This window comes from Amphiprion ocellaris, chromosome 12 (assembly GCF_022539595.1).
Source record: "Amphiprion ocellaris isolate individual 3 ecotype Okinawa chromosome 12, ASM2253959v1, whole genome shotgun sequence".
Classification (NCBI taxonomy): domain Eukaryota; kingdom Metazoa; phylum Chordata; class Actinopteri; family Pomacentridae; genus Amphiprion; species Amphiprion ocellaris.
In genome coordinates, this window is record NC_072777.1 from 25,252,945 (window position 1) to 25,266,754 (window position 13,810).

The following is a 13,810-nucleotide window of genomic DNA, read 5'->3' on the forward strand; positions in this document are numbered from 1 at the left end:
GGACAGCAGTTAGCCAATATAAGCCTCAGTGCTTCTATTAGCAGGACACTGTCTTTATACTTGACTGGAAATGCTAAAACATGATCTAATTATTTAATGCTGTCAGTTTTGACTCTTGGTAGTTTTGCAGGGTAAGAGACATCACACACATACATATATTCTCATGTATTCCTCGTGGTATTGAGCCATGCAGATATTTTTGGTACTTGCCACATCATTAACATCGCAAAGCAGCAGTGATGTGAGCCAAGAAGCCTTTGACAGTCGTCATCTTTGCCTGGCATGAACAAACATTCCACCTGAGCTGCTGTGCTGATGATGAGGGCTCAGATCAGGGCATCAAATAAGGACTCTGCGGGAGACATTTGTAATGTCTGCTGAGCGGTGATTTAAAAAAAAGAACAAGGAGGGGAAAAAATGGTCCAAAACACACCACATTTGGGTCATGCTCAGTTCAAATCAGATCCTTTCTCTTTCCTGTTTAAATCCGACCTAACTACCCAGAGCCATCGGCTTTGCACACACAGGGATTTGTAAAACTATTTATATCATGTGCCCTTTTTTTTTTTTTTTTTTTTGCTTTTTTAAAAAAGAAATGTGTGTAAATGTTTGTTAATGTATTCCAGATGCAGCACAGACATCCTGTTAGGATAATAAGACCTCAAGGCTCTGCCACTGGGTATAAAGCGAGGCCAGACGTAGCGGAGCGTGAGTCAGTGTATTACCTTAAAGCAGCAGCTGCATTAATAAACAACACAGATGAGAGTTGCCCTACCGCAGCACTGCAATTGTAAGTAGTGGTAGCAGGGGCAAATCTGACGTGATTTGTTTATTTGGGGATTAGATGTGCCCCGAGTGCTCTCTGAAATCTGGATTAAAGACGGACGTGCGTCACACAGGAAGATTGTGTCTGATACATTATTCTTGGAAGTTGTGCCTGTCGTCTGTAAAGTTGCGTCTCAAGCAGAGCGGAGGAGCTTCACAGCAGCGAGGCAGCCTTCAGATCGCTGAATCAAGACTCGGTGTAAAACATGTGAAAGAGAGACTTTATTTATGAAATTTGCTGTGAAAGCATTACATTCAGAATATTTTCTGAAGATGAAGGTAGAAGTGAAGTAGGTTTGGGAGCTGATGGTAAGCGTGCTCGTGTTTCTTGCTTTTTTTTCCAGACAAATCGTCTGACGTGCTGTTAGGAAAGTTTTGTTTCCAAATGATATGCACCAATAAAAATAATAATAATAAAAACACATTTAGTCCTGGCAAAAGATTACTGCAATGAAGCATAAGCGCATTATTGGTTGCTAGAAATGGTGTGCATCAAGCTGGGTTTGAAGGAGTAGTTTAACATTTTGATTAAAGCGGCTTTTTCACTTTCTTGCCAGCAGGTGAATGATATATATCTTTGTAAGAGGGATCAGTCTAGCTTAGCTTTAGGACTGGAAGCAAAAGGACTCAGGAGGTCTGTTACAACCACTTAATTAAATGCACAGTTGCAAGAAGAAAATTCTAATTTATTGTTTCCGACAAACCTTTTGAGTTATTTTAATGCGTTGTCTTGACATAATAATGTTGGTAATTACAGGAATTTAAGATATAATTCTTGTTAATTGAGTTAAAAGGAAATTCAAGTTGTAGCATATTAACTAAACTGGTGAGATAACTTTATTTTTCTCCACCTTAAGTTCAGGATTTCAAGTCCTTTAAATACTTGCTAAAACGAATCCAACATTTTAAACACAATTAATTATAGAGGAAATGGTAATTCTCCTAATTTAATAGAGTTTGTTGGTGGAGCATAATTTCATTACAAGTTGTCATGACTTAAAAAGACTGATGCAAGCTGTTGCGTAATTTCTTTTTTAGGAGGTCTTGTATTTTGTGCACTGCTTCTGCTGGTTGGAGAAACTTTTGACCAATGAGGTCCTATTTGGCCATTTCAGAACTGGACCCACATTGGTGGTGGAATGTAACTAAGGACATTTAATCAAGTCATGTACGGTTCTCAGAAACTTGCACCTTCTATGCTTCGCCAGTCGCTTGGAAAGCAATTTCATCATCAATTTGATTTGTTCTAAAAGGGCTTTTTCAATCAAATTTGACTGAATAATTGTACTTTTGTTTTCTGCTACGCATCCAATACATTTCATTAATTATTTTCTACTGTACTTTTTACTCCACTATATTCATCGGACAAAGTGATTTTACATGTTAACCATATGAGCACATCATACAAGGACTTCATCCCATAGAAGAAACCATTACACAGTGTATAAAGTTTGTCCTTTTTCCTCCCACTGAAACATTAAAATACACATTGATGCATGAGTAATAATTATAACCCAGTCATATATCACTATAAGACTGCTCAATTTGGTCTATAAGTACTTTTACTTCAATGCTTCCAAGACCATTTTGCAGCTGTAATTTTTCTTAGGTGAAATTATAAAGGCTCAACTTTTCCATGTAAAGGAGTATTTTTTTTAAATAAGGTATTTCCAGCAATGGCCAACATTTGCTCAGTCTAGTTAAAAAAATGCAGCTTTAGTGTTGCCTGAAGCAATGGCACTTCCTTGTGATGGTAAGGATACAACTAATTAAAGCAACCCTTAACCCAAGGAGACAAAACTCATGAAGCTAACCTGAACAAATGAAATGAAATTCAATGCTCATGTTACAAATACTTTACCCAAACCTCTTCCTTACATTTGTGTTGAAGTACTGAACAAATCAATGAGGTGGTACAGTTTCTCTCTAGCTTCCAGTCTTAACGCTAAGCTAAGCTATTTGCCTTTTGGGTCCAGCTTTATAAATATGCACAAATGTTATTTATTTCTTAGCAAGAAAAGCAAGTCCTCCAAAAGGTAAAGTTGTTCCTACATTGAAGGAGGATCTGGTTTTAAAACAGTGACTTGTAAATCAGTCTCGTAGAACAAAACTGTAGCTCTTGTGATGGGTGAAACCACGCAGCACGATCACTCTATGAGAACAGCTTCTAGCGCACTATTTGCCATCATGATTCAAGGCTAAACAGGACGGAATAATATGCAGTCAGTCATGGTAATGAAATGAAGAAAAAGAAAAGAAAAAGAAAAAAAACGGCCATTAAACCATGTTGGTGTATTAAAAAAATGTTCACTTAAGGCGGTTCAAGTTGGTTACATCACTGATAAAGCTGTCCATGGTATTTAAAGTCCTTCCTAAGAAATACAGAAGATATTGCACGCCTCGTAGCCAGCTGTTTCTTGCACCCTTTGCCAACTTAAGGTATAATGGCACATGGATCAATTACTGTACTAAAAGTAAAGAAATAAATGTTAAATATGAGAGAATCAGTGAATTGAGAAGTCCGTAAATACGTAATCAAATAAAGACTTTGTTTAGCAACAGTGATGGGTGGTGCTTTAACCCCCATTCAGCAGCAGCATCCTGTTCAGTCCTGGCTTAATGGGATTCTTCAGCCTGTTTAATGCCAACAGCGGTCCAATGAGCAACACAGGGCAGCAGCGTTTACTGTCACTTTAACTGAAATGTTGTCACTGTAGTCGGAGCGCTGTTGAGGGAAGAAAGCCTGGTATTTAGCTCGCTTACTGCCTCATTAGCCATCTGCTCTGGACACATTCAGTTACGTGACTCAGTCTGTTCCAAAGGTTTCAGAGGCAACGGCAGCCAAATTACAAGCTCTTACTATTTTGACAGTTTGTTTCGTGAAGATAGAGCGCTTCAGAGTGGAGAGGGTTATTTAGGGAAGCCTTAGGAAGGGGCTGGTTGCACAGAGACACTCTGACTGTTGCTCAGATCATACAGTTCAGATAGATGGAACAGTTCTTCAGTTGTGCAAAGACGGTCTCGCTCATGGTGGCAAAACTCACCAGTCAGGATTACATCCAACAGTAGAGCACATCCCAGAAAACCAACAGAGAATGCTGCTTCAATTTGTCAATATTTGTGAACGTTGCATGTCAAGAAAAGCTCAAATGGAGAAAATAATGCAGAAAACACGATGGAAATATGACATTGCTTACACTTGGAAAATTATACAGGGCTTTTTAGCCTCTTTTAGTTCATTGTTTTGGTTTTCTGGACAGCAAACTACACCTTCACAAACCTCACTTACAGCATCAAAATGCTCTGATAGCAAGTTTAGAGCCAAACGGCAGACAGACAAAGTGTGTAAGTAACTAGCTGGTGAACACAGCGGAGCAAAGAGGTTCTGTTGCCAAACACCAAATGAATGATAATGTTCTTGTCATCTGCTCAATGAGTGTGATGTTAGCCAAAAGCAAAGCGAGGAAAGGATGTCCAAGTTCTCTGTAGCCTGGTTACATCCTGGGAATCACACATTTCTATTATCTTTTGGCAAATCAAATAGGTCTGTTGTTCCGCTATGTAAGAGACTATGACTTAATCTGAGTATTTTAGGGGAGATTAAGAATGGGGACATTGTAAAATTCTCAGAAAACTGGCGGCATGGATGACATGGACACAGATGAACAGGATGTACAACTTGCAGACACAACAGCTATTAAATCCTGGTATTTCTTTACCAAAACCTCTGACAAGTTAGAAAAGCGTTTGATCTTTTAAATAATCGCAAAAAACTCCACCATTTATCCAAGCCAGAAATGGCAGAATCAAAATGAATCATTGGATTGTCAACTTTCAAACAGTTATTGAGCTAATTGTGTATGATGCACAGCTTTGGTCTAAGCTTAAAATTGCAGCTTTTCATCAAAATAGGTTTATCATACCTCTCTTATTTAAAAATTGGCAAAAAATGTAGAGTAGGCTCACCAGATGCTGTAAAAAAAAAAAAAATAAAAAAATTTTGTGCTCTGGAAAACCACAACTGATTCAACTGTGACCAACAGTCACATTACAAAAATTCAGGAATTATTTGACTGAACTAAAATAGGAGACATGTACTGAAACCAATTTAAAAAGTAAGCTAATATATATCTGTATAAATGTTGGATCACCATTGTTTTTTCCAGCATTGCTAACAGCTGTGAGTACTTGCCAAAAATGCAGTGCATCTTGAAGTTTTTTTTTTTTTTTTTTTTTTTTTAAATGTCTGTAAAATAAACAATCAAAGAAATTCAATTTTCATTTTTTGACTATGGAGATTTGGCTGTGCAGGACTAACGTGACACTAAATGATCACAATGAAACTAAAAATGCTGTTCAATCTAAAAGATCTTTCACTTGGCAGACATTTGGATTGTCATAGGAGGGTGAACACAGGTGTGATAATTTCATTACTGATGCCTCAGTTCCATCAAGTACTCCACAAATCATGACAGTGTGGCAGCATGAACAATAGCAGGACCCTGGAACTGGCTCACCTAAATGGAAGGCAGCTGTTTTCAGTCTTATCAGCTACATCTGTGTGTATTCTCATATGACAAGTCAAAATGTCTGCCGTGAAAAACGTCCGCATGAATCTGAATGTATTAATTTATGCAGAAATAATACCCTGTGAGTTCTGGATCAAGAAACACTGTTTGTAAACACAGTAACTCAGCTAAACTGTCCAGCTGTGATCATCTAGTTAAAAAATGTGAGCTTTTGGAAGACTTACAAGGACATTTACTAAAAAACAAAGTGATGAGTGCAGCAGAGAACATTTTTTTTCAAAGGAAATAAGTAGCGTTATGGTTGAAGTTAACACAAAAACACAGAACTAGATGTAAACAAACAGGAGGTGAGCTAGAAAACTTTAGATTATCATGAAATTTGGTAGGTAGTAACCACTGTGGATAGTAGGCAAAGCTGCAAAGTCATGGTACCATTGGAAGTGGTGGCGAAATTTATAGGCGTAAAATGAGTCCCTTTTTATTTTTGTACAACTGGCAGTAGACTGAGCGTGCAACCAGCCCCATGAGGTTGTTGGAATATGATTGGGGTAAATATCAGCTCTTGATACAGGAGGGAAACCTTTATAAGCTCTATAAGTGGTCCAATCCATCAGTGACATGTGAGCCAGAGGTGGAGATATTCACACCCAGAGTGCTGCGATATTCCTCAGCCATTCTGCCAAACTCCACCGGAACATGCAGACCGGAAACAAACTGTACCTCCCTCCTGAGCTCAACGAAATGGTTTCGGAGTTTATTGTTCTTTCACTGCAACAGTTGAAGCTAAAGCGCACACACTCAGCAGTACACACACCAGTAGATGAGGTTAAACAGGATGTAGGCGCCGGGGAAGATCATGCGAGAGTACGTGTCGATGGCGTGGGTGTTTTGGATGATCCGGAAGCCGCGGAGGCCCTTCTTTTTGGCCCCTGTGGACTCGTTGTCCAGGGACAGATGCACCACCATCCGCTCCGGTTTTTCTGAGGCATCCTCAGCCGCCATGGAGGCTCTGGTGTACCCTGCCAGGCTGTTGGCGTCCGCCTCGCTGTACGTCCCGTCCAGCATCATGGTCTTGGTGTGAGACATGCCGCAGGTGCAGGGGAGGTTCTGGGACTGGATCAAAAAGAGAAAAAGAGTCAAGAGTAAATGTAAAGTTTTTAGCACCATTCGGAGTAACTTCGGAACTGCTCTCCGTACCTGTTCCCGGACTTTTTCTCGGAGCTTGCGGTCTTTACCGTCCCTCACCGTTGTCAGGTAGTTGACAGCAGCATATTCGAGCACAGACAAGAAGACAAAGACAAAACTGACCCAGAGGTAAATATCTACCGCTTTGATGTAGGAGACCCTGGGCATGGAGGCGTTGACTCCGGTGATGATGGTGGACATGGTGAGCACCGTAGTTATACCTGAAGCACAGACAAAATGCAACCTTACGTTAGCAGAGCAGTCCATGGGTCATATCATTTCAGCTCTCTGTCAAGTATAGATGTATCGCAGGTCTTTTGGTAGCTTTTAATGCTGTTTTTGTGTCATTTTTGTCAAGTCTGAAGTATGCATACAAAGACTGTATATAAAGATAAATCACAAACTAACACTAAAGGTAGGTAGAAAAAGTCTTCTCTTGGAATGAGAGACCTTGAAAAGTCTCAAATACAGCACAAGAAGCTTTTCAAATAGAAGGTTTAGTCAGACCTGGGAACTTGAAGCTGAATATACTATATGAAAGCAGCATACTAACTCTGAGTCAGGTTTGCTCTCAAACAGCCACAGTTCTTGGTGTCATAAAATCTAAAAGATTTCAGAAATATTCCTTTGAGATTCTGCTGATTCATTACATCATTTCTGTACATTTCTCTGCTGCACATTCATACTGCTGATCTCTGCACTATCACATCCCAAAGGTGTCCTCCTGGATTTAGGTCAGGTGACTGGAAGAGACCACTGAAGTGCACCTGACTCACTTTAATGTTCATGATGCCAGTTTGATGCAACTTTGGGATTGTCACATTGTGTGTTAACCTGCTAGAAGTCACCATTAGAAGGTGGAAAACTGAGGAAATAAAGGGACCCACATGGTCAGCAACAATACTCAGACTGGCTGTGGTGTTCAAACCATAATTGTTGGCATTGAGGAGCCTAAAACGTGCCAAGAAAACATTCCAAATGCCATTACACCAGCAGCTACAGCCTGGATTGTTGATGCAAAGCAGGTTGGGCCCATGAATTCAAGCTGTTGATGCCAAACTATAAGCCTACCATCTGCAGCCTCAGCAGAAATTGAGATTTATCAGATGAGACTATGTTTTTCCATCTTCAATAGTCCAGCTTTGGGGAGCCTGTGTCCACTGCAGCCTCAGATTTCTGTTCCTGGCCGAAACTGAATCTGATGTGGTCTTCTGGGGTTGGCTTTGATCTAACTAATAGTCAGACTATGTGTTAAAGTGTATGGGTTGCACAAAGTTTTTCACTTCTTAACCGTCTCAGTAGGATTCATTTGTCACAAATTCTGGGTAAATCAAGCCTCTTCAGACTTTTTTTGTTAAAAAAAAAAAAAAAAAAAAAAAAAAAAAAAAAAAAGGGCTCCTTCCAATATGGGAAAAAAGCTTGTTCCTCCTTGAAGAATTCAACAGTTAAAGAGATATTCTACTGGAAAATTTGAATAACTGCAGACTCAAAAAACATCCTCTTCTCATTTCTCCATAATATTATCTGCAAACCACAAATTAGAAGATCTGTTTTTCTCTTTTCGTTAGTTGGTGCACCTGGTCAGCAGGATTCTTTAGTCCTAAGTTAGCCAAGGGCTGACCAACACTTCTGGCTTAAACGTAACTGTTTACCTTGTATCAAAGAGTATAGAGGAGTCTAAACATGCTGCCATGCAACTGGACTTTGAATTTTGTTGCCCATCCATCTCAAGGTTAGACATATGGTGAGTCTGAGCAGCTTTTCTACAAAGCACCGCTGTAAAGAGATCTGACTGACTGTAGCCTTTCTGTCAGCTCAAAACAGTCGGGTCTTGCTACTCTGACCTGTCTAATTAAAAAGATGTTTCCGTCCGCAGAATTGTGTTTAACTGATACTGAGTAAATCATAGAGACTGTTCAGAAGAACAGGAGGTTCAGAAATACTCAGACCAGCCTGTCTGGCACCGACAGTCGTACCAGGATCAAAGCCACTGAAATCACATCTTCTCCACATTCTAATGTTTGATTTGAACAATAGCTAAAGCTGCTGACCTGTATGTGCAGGATACTTTTTGCATGACACTTGATTGGTTGATCAATAACTGCATGAAAAAGCAATAGTCACTAAGTACATGAAATATTTAATATCCATCTATCCATTATCTCTTCACCGCTTAATCCTCATTAGGGTCGCGGGGGTGATGGAGTGTCTCCCAGCTGACTTGGGACGAAGGCAGGGGACACCTGGACAGGTCACCAGTCTATCACAGGGCTACATATACAGACAAACAAGCACACTCACATTCACACCTACGGGCAATTAAAGTCACCAATTAACATCAGCATGTTTTTGGACTGTGGGAGGAAGCTGGAGAACCCAGAGAAAATCCACTCATGCACAGGGAGAACATGCAGACTCCATGCAGAAAGATCCCAGGCCCAGGCCAAATACTAATATTCAGATTGCAAATTATTTGAACAGTGGTTTTATGTTTGTCCATACTTCTGAGTTGGAAGGCGCATTTTTCAACTTTAAACAGAGTCAAGCTAGCTGTTAACCTCCTGTCCCTTTTGCTAACCATGTCCTGACTCTACCTCTATGCTTAACACAGACATAACACCGATATTCATCTTCGCATTTCACTCCAAGAAAGAAAGCAAACAAGCAAATGTCCCCCTTTGACAGCCTGATTCCTTTCTGGGCTTCTCCTGCGCTGGCTGGCTGGCTTAGACTCTCAGATCACTTTGATGTGTTTTGGAAACCCATTAAATCTGAGCAGGCAGGAGAGTCATTGTGCTGGATGTCCTCTTACCTAATGAGACTCTGGCAGGGACGGCCCTGCGGTCGATCCAGAAGGACACCCAGGACAACATGACCATCAGCGTGGCAGGGAAGTAGGTCTGCAGCAGGAAGAAGAAGATGTGACGCCGCAGAGTGAAGTTGATGTACAGACGGTTGTACCAGCCTGGAGGCGGAAGGAGAAGCAAAATACAATGGATTTTTGCAAACTGTTTAACTTGACTGAGGTAAAACAATAATATGCTAAAAGATCAGGGTGAAGATATAATAAAATGAAATAAAAAACTAATTTCCACAGGGATGGTGGAACTCTGGAGGGGCATGTGAAAAACAAAATCAATACAGTGCAACAGATTTCTGGATAACAGAATCTATAGCAACAGAGCAGAGCAAATGAGAACATAAAAAAATAATAACATGAAGAAAAATTATTCATTATATTTATAAAGTTCCTGAGATACAGTATTTCTCAGAGGAAGAGCCTTTCTCTGGATATGAGTCCAACCTCTTTAACTGGATGAAACCTCACTGGGCAAAGACAAACAACTGCTTTCAGAGTGAACATCTTTTACTGTTTCCTGACTTTGGTAGCGCTGTTCTGTTTAACTGCTACAACAAGCCATTATACAACAACAGGGATGTGAAAATGAAGCAGCTAAATGGAATTCGGCTATCACTCATCCTTTTTGCTCTAGTTTTCCTGTTGTTATGCGTAATACTGTCTCCCATGGGATTATTTAGACAATCATGACACAATCTGAGAACTAATATGTGGAGGCATTTTGCATTCAACACCACAGCTGGAGAAATCGGGCTCAGGTCTGTTTTTAATGACTTTATAAACTCAGTTGCCTGCACAGTAATTTTACCATTTTGTCACCGAGGCAGTGATGGCACTGCAGATGTCAGTAAATGGAAAAACTTGTGTTTGGTTTAGAATTAAGGCTACCTGGGATGCATGTTATCTAAAAAAAATCAATCACCAAAATCACACCATTTATCAAAGCTAGAAGCTGTAAAATTAGATAGATTTTTTGAACAAATCACATGAGACAAGCCCTATCAGCTAGAAAATGAAACAATCCTGAGTCTAAATCTGTGATATTTCATCAAGATTACTTCATTCTCCATGTCTCATTTAAAAATTCATCAAAAATATAGCAATTCCTCGAACCAGACTCTGTAAAAGTTACAATTTCTGCACGTCTTATCACAACTGTGAAGCCGTTAGAGACTCAGATGCAACCAACATTTGCATTACAAAAATTCTGGGACTTTTCAGCTGAATGTTTTCACACAGAGCAGAGAGAAAACAAGTATTCTTTCATCTGTTGGTAACACCGGAGGGACTTGGAAAAAATATTGTACACGTTGATTCCATTCTTTTCCCCATTTGTTGTTAATAAATAATAAAAGAAATTCATCTGTTTTATTTATTTTTTTTCAATTTTCATGATTTATGACATTCTACCTATGCCTTTCTGCAGAAAAACAAACCACTTCTAGACTCTCTCTACTTCCAGACACGGTTTGGATGTTTTATTACAGGAAAAAAATGAGCCCAAGGTGGGTAAAAATGTGACAGGAGCAGAGAATGCCCAGAAACTGTTTGGTGCTGGGAGAGTTTAAAGGTAATATTAATGGGAACAACACAGTGATGTTTGCCACCAGAGCAGCCACTGAGCAACTTTCTTTCCGTTCTTCTCTCATTTGTCTTTTTTTTTTCCTGGCTTTTGTGGCCTGAAGTAAAACCACAGACTTTATATACAGTCAGTGAGTAATACGCTTGCTTGCTTGTTTATTCTCTGACCACCTTTTATATTTCAGGCACTTGCTCCCATATGAGAAAGCTTGAGAATATACACAAATAATGCATTTTTTCAGCTTCTGGATGTAACTTTTGCACTTTTCTCAAATGTGTGTTTTGTATGAGGGTGAAAATGAACAATAAAACCCTTAATAACAAAAATGAATGGGCAAAAGATAGATAAATACAACAAACAATAATATAAATTTGGTAGAACAGTTTTTTTTTTTTTTTGTTTTTTTTTTTTTTTGGGGGGGGTCTCTCCGGTCCACAAAACACATAGACTGGCCCTTTATTTTTGTCTTAATTTACACCATTTATATCCAGTCACATCATTAAACCTCTCCCTCTCAGTTCCTTCACCAAACAGCACATCTGCAAATTGCAAAAAAAAAAAAAAAAAATTCAAAGTGCCAAGATGCATAAGAGAAAATGCAAGTGAAGTGCTGAGAAATCGCAGGCCAAGAAAAGACAGGCCCTTCAGGCAGATGCTGCCAAATGTGCAAAAAATCACTGACACTTTGCTGCAGGACCTTCCTCATCACCAGCGGCTGATGATGGTGGTGGCAGTCCCAGGAAGGAGGATGAGGAGAGGGAGAGGGATAAAGGGCGAGAGTGGAGAAGCTAACAATCAACTGGCTGCTTGGCTTCACAGTATGTAATAAGAGGTGATTATGATGATTAGCATTAGGCTACAGTTGAGTCCCATTAGGATCTGCTTGATACAATGGAGTGCCGGTGTTTATTAAACTAGCTGGTATTTGCAATGTTGACCACGTTACAATGAAACAAATTCTGCAAAATTTGCGTTTTTATGAATGCAGTTGTAGTTTGGAAGTTGCTGGGTACAACGGTAAAAGGCGTTTCCACTGCAGCATAAGATGCCACCAATGTACACAGGATTGAGTCAGTAATTAGCACTTTCAGTCTTTCTGTTTCCATCTCGGTAGCCATGACATTGCTTCCAAATGCAGCAAAACAATGACAAACAGGAGCAACTGGATATAAACTCAGTTTGAAGAGTATGTAGGAACAGTAGAAGTTTGATGTGTTAGCCTATATGGAGAATTTTGCATTGCTCATGGTGATGTTGGAGAGAAGAAGAGCATTCCTCAAAGACGTCAAGAAGGTAGAAGCTCGTGTGGTTCTCTCTGAGTTGAACCAATCAACATCTGTCCTTTTGATCACCACGTCAAAACCCACACAGCAGTTTTTGTTGGAGCTACCCAGGTAACGGTACTTTTTTTCTCCCCCAAAAATGGCCCCAAAAGAGGTTTTTCAGAGGTGATTCCTGTGGTTTAAACACATGCAAAGGTTCAGGCCACCCTGAAGTAATAGCTCCTGCAGTGGAAAACATCCGAATATTACCATGAAGGAAGGTCACGGTGACTAACACGCTGTATCCACTGGCTAAGATAATTAAAAAACATTTGCTAGTGGCTAGAAAGCTCTTTTCAGATGAGCTAAAATATCTTTTAATGAGTCTCTGATACCATGTTATTGAGAGAACGTCGCTATTTTATTGGCCACAATTTATCCACATAAACAGTGCGTCAGCTGACAGCTTTTGTGTTTTGTTCATTTATCTATGAGGTGATGGGATCTTATGGGATGTGTGTGTGTATGTGTGTGTGTGTGTGTGTGTGGGGGGGGTGTATTTGAGAGGCAGCTTTTGTGTGGCTTCTCAGTTTATGCAAAGCTACTTTAATCTAGATGATGTTCATACTCTGATCAATCATTTATCATCGCTTCTCTCTCTCTTACACGCAGGATACCTTCACCTGTTTTTTTTAAAGGATTCATCAAAGGAGATCACAAGCATCATTTTGACATAGTGAAGTGAAATTTCATGTGTTACAGTTTCATCACTTTTGTCCCTTTTTAAAGGAATTTTTCATGTTTTTCATGATTCTTTTAAACTCTTTACAAAGCTTTAGTGTTTTTAGAGAGTGTCACGGTTGGTATATAAATAAATTGTACATATACATACATACATATGTTTAGGGGAGCTGGATGATACGTTTGGCCAATTAGGCAGATTTTTTGTCCCAGTCCAGCCCTGGCTAACCTTAATACAACTTCATTCAGACTAAACTTGAGCAGTAGAGCCTTGATTCCATTGTGTATCCACTAGATTTCCAAGCACTACTGCTTGTACATAAAACTATTGGTGGTTTAGAGCTAAAAGTCAGTAATGGGCAGAAGTTTAAAGCACTTTAGAAGCTCAAATTCTTATGCATCCCAGACAGCACATCAAACCATCAGGGAGACATCTGATTGGTCCCAGATTTACTCTCCAGTAGGCTAATGAATTCAGACATTGAGCCAGAGCTATACAAAGAATCAGTCAATAAACTATTTACTATTCATGGCATTATCGCTTTACTTTTACTGCCTAAAACGTTTGCATAGTTTAGCACAAGTCTGATCCCATCTTTAACCATGAGTTTCTCAGGTCAAACTGAGTCCAGCCTAAACAACATAAAGGAACAAAGAGGACCTTTTCCAACTAAATCCACGTTAGAGACCTTCACTAGTATCCACTTTACACTTGAGACACTTTCTGTATGTTCCAAATATTGTATGCTTTAGTGTATGTCTCTCTTTTTTAATAATTTTAATTTCCCAGTTGATCCAATGCATTTCGTGGGGTGTTTTGCATATT

General features: G+C 39.6%; 1 protein-coding gene across 1 annotated transcript in view; it reads right to left on the reverse strand.

Moving 5' to 3' along the window:
* Positions 1-1,034: 1,034 nt before the first annotated feature.
* Positions 1,035-13,810, reverse strand: part of LOC111580831 (gamma-aminobutyric acid receptor subunit rho-2-like) — a 31,439-nt gene continuing 18,663 nt past the window's right edge. The window contains exons 7-9 of the mRNA XM_023288744.3: positions 9,352-9,504; positions 6,552-6,760; positions 1,035-6,467 (exon numbers count right to left, since the gene is read on the reverse strand). Of these exons, the coding sequence (XP_023144512.1) occupies positions 6,153-6,467; positions 6,552-6,760; positions 9,352-9,504 (677 nt within the window). The 3' untranslated portion in view covers positions 1,035-6,152. The remainder of the gene's footprint in view (positions 6,468-6,551; positions 6,761-9,351; positions 9,505-13,810) is intronic.